This window comes from Elephantulus edwardii, unplaced genomic scaffold (genome assembly GCF_000299155.1).
Source record: "Elephantulus edwardii isolate Elephantulus edwardi_28Jun2011 unplaced genomic scaffold, EleEdw1.0 scaffold00027, whole genome shotgun sequence".
Classification (NCBI taxonomy): domain Eukaryota; kingdom Metazoa; phylum Chordata; class Mammalia; order Macroscelidea; family Macroscelididae; genus Elephantulus; species Elephantulus edwardii.
This window is the reverse complement of record NW_006399777.1, coordinates 17484688-17489593: the sequence shown is the minus strand read 5'-3', so window position 1 is coordinate 17489593 and position 4906 is coordinate 17484688. Positions and strand designations below refer to the sequence as shown.

The window sequence follows — 4906 nt, the reverse complement described above, 5'->3', positions numbered from 1 at the left end:
CCAGAGGCAAGCAATTTCTAAAGTGGATGCCACTCCTGCTTCCAACCTTGTTTTTATCAGGGAGCTCCACCAAACACTGCCTACCATGGGTAACCATTATCACATCTGACACATCAATATCAAATAGCTTGCCTCCAGAAACTCCGTGAGCTTGGAGAAACACTGAAAGTTATACAAGTGTTCAGGTCTTTCAGTCATAGGGTCTCTATGAGTTGTCTACAACTCGAGGGCACTTAACAACAATGTAACAGGATGAAGTCATATTTGGCTTTGCGCCATCTTTATGATTATTGATATGTGTGCCAACCTCAGTGCCAAGATGTTTTTATGCACAGTTATCACTAAATCAACACTTAATTATCCTCCTTTTGAAGGTTAAAAACTGAAGCTCAGATAAACTGAGTAACTTCCCCTTGCTAATAAGAGCAGTGCCAGAACTTGAGCCCAGACCTGCTCACTGCAAAGCCCAGAATTTAAGCTCCCACTAAAAACCCTTCAATTCATGAAGACTCCTTGGCTTTTCCCAATCCACAGTCAGCCTGGAGATGACCAGTCCCTACAGGGTGAGAGGTCTCCACACTGGACGACCTTCCCTTCTGCGGTTCCTTCCCTTCCTTCACCCACATATAAAAGAGGCTAATTTTTTTCTTTTTATAATTTAGAGCTTCTGAAAAAGATTTTTTTACAAACCCTTCTTTTTTGTTTTATTATTATTTCATTGATATTTTAAGGAGAGTTCACAGAAAACTTGGATTTCCATTCATTCATTCATTCATTCATTGTTGCACATTTTCCTCCCTACCCACCCCAACTTTGCTTTTCTCTTATGACAGAGTGTTATGGTTATCACAAGAGTCCAGAATGAAGGTTGCCTAGTTGAGTGTACTCGGGGTGGGGCGGGATGGGGATGGGGGGGTGGGGCTTGTATACCAATGAAGGAGTTTCTCTTTTACTTTTCAAAGAGAAGAGCAAACTGGGGGGTAGGGGTGGGCAGGGAGAAAAGTGCAACAATGAATGAATGGAAATCCAAAATCTCTGTAAATGTTCATTCAAATTAATAAAAATTAAAAAAGGATTATTTCATTATTGCAAACTTTCCTCCCTTCCTACTCCTCCTACCCCCCCCCCCCCCCCCCCCCCCCCGCCTCCAGTCCACTTTGCTATGCACCTCTTATTCTGGACTGTTCTCATGCAAATAATACTTAATCATATATTTCTTTTAGACAGTTCTTTCCCTTATCTGTTTCAATAGTGTTCATTATTTATCCTCTCTTTTCTCAGTTTCCCCCCAACTCCCATGTCCTGTTTTATAACAGTGGCACCATGCAATATTTGTCCTTTTGTGACTGAGATGTATCACTCAGCATAGTGTCCTCCAGCGTCACCTATTTTGTATAATATTTTATGAGTTCCTTGTTTTTCTGCAAAGTGGGACACAGAAAACATCAAGACAGAATGTACACTGTCTCCAAATGCTTCAACCTTGTAAGGCAAAATACAAAGGAAAAAGATGCTGAAAGGTGGCACCCAAGAAAAAGGAAAATGTTCTTTGTTCAATATCTTTCCGCCACAGACCTCTAAAGCCTTTCCTGGGTTTGAAAGTAAATCTAAAACTTACACCCTGCCTTGCTATATGCAAAGCAACACTTTCCTGTCTTTTTCCTGACCTGTGCTAACTTTCCAAATCTGCTATCTCATTCATTGTTCTTTTATAGAGCTTTTCAAGTCTCATGTCTCTTCAATAGCTCTTCGAGACTCTCTGATTCTAGCTAGCACAGCACTGATGCTAAACATACACTTCCTGGAGCCTGTGGCTCACAGCCCAGTGGCTTCATCCTGAAATGACACTAATCAGTTTCTGGTGTTTCTTTAAAAACTCAAAATAAAACACCCGATTGCTGGTGGTCCACTAGGACCCTTTGATCTCTTCCCATAAATAGGTGGCTATTCAAGATTTGAATTCCCCCCCCCTCCAATTGTTACAAGAAATGTATTTGACAAGTGAAAAGGAAACCGTTGAGGAAGCAGGAGGGGTGGCAGATGGTGGGCAGTAGATCTGCCTAGATGGCTCCGTGGTGGGTACCCTCATCCCTCTTACCTAAGAGGGTAGACTTCTGCCACAGTCGGGGTTGAACACCCCATGAAGAAGAGGGGGGTAGAGAGCATAATGGAGATGGTGATGATGATCACGGCCACTCGGGGGATGGCTTGCAAGGACAAAACAAAACGTTTCATGAGGATTCCTCCGAAGAGCATGCCCAAGGCTGCAGCGGGAAGGTTCACAGCACCTGCGGGTGGAGAAAGAAGAAGGGTGTGAGTGCGCATGCGGGCCACAGACAGCGTGCTGTGCCACGGAGGGGGCCGTCGCTTCAAGAAGCAGCACTGGATATGTTCAACAGGAGAAGTGTTAACCAGTGCCATTACTTCTAACTCATAACAGCTCTTACTCACGCATTACCATCACGTCAGTTCTGACTCGCAGCTGACCCTCTAGTAGGTTTACTGAGGCTATAAATTTCACAGGAGGAGCTTGCTCCTCTTTCTTCCATGGATCCGGGTGGAAGCGAACTTTCTTTGCATAAGTCGAACAACCCGTTACTGACTAGGGCACCGGAGATTCCTGTAACAGTTACACTTACGGAGTTCATCCTGTTTGCCAGGCCCTGTTGTACGTTCCCATGACGGAACTCTATTGACACAGGGAATTGGCCTGTATGTGTGAAGAATCCATAAAGAAGGAACAGGGCCAGAGGGCAATGAGCTGAACGCATGACTATGGAATACCACCCACCTGGCCTGATCATTAAGCACCACTCACTATTAAGCACCTGGCCCTCTTCCTACATCCTCATGAGGTTGGCAAGGCGAGGATGATGGAGCCCAGAGCATCAGGTCAGGGGCTGCAGGCCAGGTGGGAGGTCGGGAGGACAAGGTGGCCACCTTGGGCCTCATGCCCTGACTACCCAGCACTGCCCAGGTGGGCTTTCTTCTAGGTGGCTGGCAGAAGGCTGTTGGTCCAAGGGAGCCTGGGAATCTGGTCTCCGGGCCCAGTCCCTGCAGAAAGGAGGTCCCTGAGCCAGTGGAGAGAGTGAAGGCTCCTCACTGGAGGGACAGAAAACATAAACAGGGAAACTTGCTCCCTTTCAGAGACACCATTCCTGGGACCATCCAGTTCAGACCTTTGTTCCCTCACCACAGTATGAAGGGAGAAGCCAGTCTGTGGTCCCGAGGCCTAACTCAGGTGCCCGATGATGAGGCCCAGGCTCCAGGACTGAGAAGTGCGGTTCACGCTGGGGAGGGGGCAGAAATTCAGGCTGAACCCAGCCAGGACTGTGTGGCTGGGCTTTGGACAGGCGCCCCCACGGCACTGGATGCCAGGGGTGAAGCAGAGGCTGAAGGCCCCGGAAGCAACACTCTTGTTTTGCAGATCATGTGGCCCTAAACCAAGCCAACAGATAATATTTCTCCCATTTTGTAAAAATAATCCTCCTGATGTACGTTGTTAGCAAACGCACACGGAGACTATGGAAGAGTCTATGCTCAAGCCTTGACCGAAGATGTTTCTAAGGGAGGGTTGAAGGAAAATTTAGTTCCTGGTGTTTATGCTTTCAATCATTTACATGTGTTAAGTAAATCTGCATTTTTAGAAGCCAAAAGGGAAAAGTTTATCTTAAAACAAATGATGCCTTTGGAGAAGATTAGCATACACTGTCTTAGTTAGAGTACTGGGACATGCTGTACCACCAAGGGTCCAGTCTCCACCTTGTGGAGAATCCCAGTCATGCCAGAGAAGAACTTCAGAATGTCTTCAATGGCTTTTGGTTTGTTGTTGTTTTGTTTGTTTGTTTGTTTGTTTTAAATAGGTCCCTAGCACTTTTCTTCTGAGGCACCTCTGCGTAGATTTGAGCCTTTAAATGTTGGCTTAGCAGCCGGGGGCATTAACTGCTTACGTTTCTACTGGATTCTGAATTGCTGGTGTTTCTCCTGGATTCTGACTGGGACACAGCAAGATCTCAAACAATGTGAATTCAACGAAGGGAGTCTCCTTGAAGAGAAAACTCAAAACTCGTGGCCCTTTAAATTGGGATTCTTAAGCTGCACTGCAATCCCAGGTGTGCCTGGTTCGAATCCACCAGCTGCTCTGCTGGAGAAGGAGGGACAATCTCCTCCTGTACCAGTCAGATCTGATTTGATGGTACAATGCGCAAAAAATAATAAGATAAAAAAGAAAATAAATTGGGATTCTTTAAATCAATGGGGTTCTGAGGCCAAGAAGGAAGGGAGGAGACTCCCTGTCTTTCTCCTGAGGAGCAGCTGGTGGATTTGAACTGCCAGACACAGCCTTTTGGTTGGCAGTGCAGGACTCTATGGGAGGTCACCAAAGTCCCTTTTACCCTGGAGATGTGGATGATGTTTACCATGAAGTCAGAATCAATCCATAGCCGGCCCTCCAGTGGGTTTTCAGAGACTGAAATTGTAAGCAGGGAGATTAACCATCCTTCTCCCACAGAGCAGCTGGTGGATTCAATCCGTGTGCCTTTGGGATTGCAGTGCAGATTCTTACCACTAGGGCAGAAGGCAGGCATTTTTCTCTTGGATCTCCTCCTTGCCCCAAGAACAGTAGGAGATTTGTGGACAAGAGGGAAGGAGGAATTGTAGCTGGTCTTGTGGGTGCAGGACGACGCTGGGGAAACCAGCATCAAATGTAAAGAAGATCTGTGATGAAATATGTTTACGGCATTGAAGTCTATGGGGGAGAGAATAGTGTAAAAGTATTATATTTTAGGGCATTATTTTTATCGTAGGAGTACGCAATGAGGGTTGCAGAGTGGATTATATTTGGGGGTAGGGGGTGGGGTTTGAGGAGGTGCGGGGGGGATTGTGTACTAATGAGGGAGTTTTTCTT

General features: G+C 46.1%; 1 protein-coding gene across 1 annotated transcript in view; it reads right to left on the bottom strand.

The window, feature by feature from the left end:
• Nucleotides 1-4906, bottom strand: part of SLCO2A1 (solute carrier organic anion transporter family, member 2A1) — a 149354-nt gene that overhangs the window by 14013 nt on the left and 130435 nt on the right. The window contains exon 10 of the mRNA XM_006883420.1: nt 2099-2288. Coding sequence (XP_006883482.1) covers nt 2099-2288 — 190 coding nt within the window. The remainder of the gene's footprint in view (nt 1-2098; nt 2289-4906) is intronic.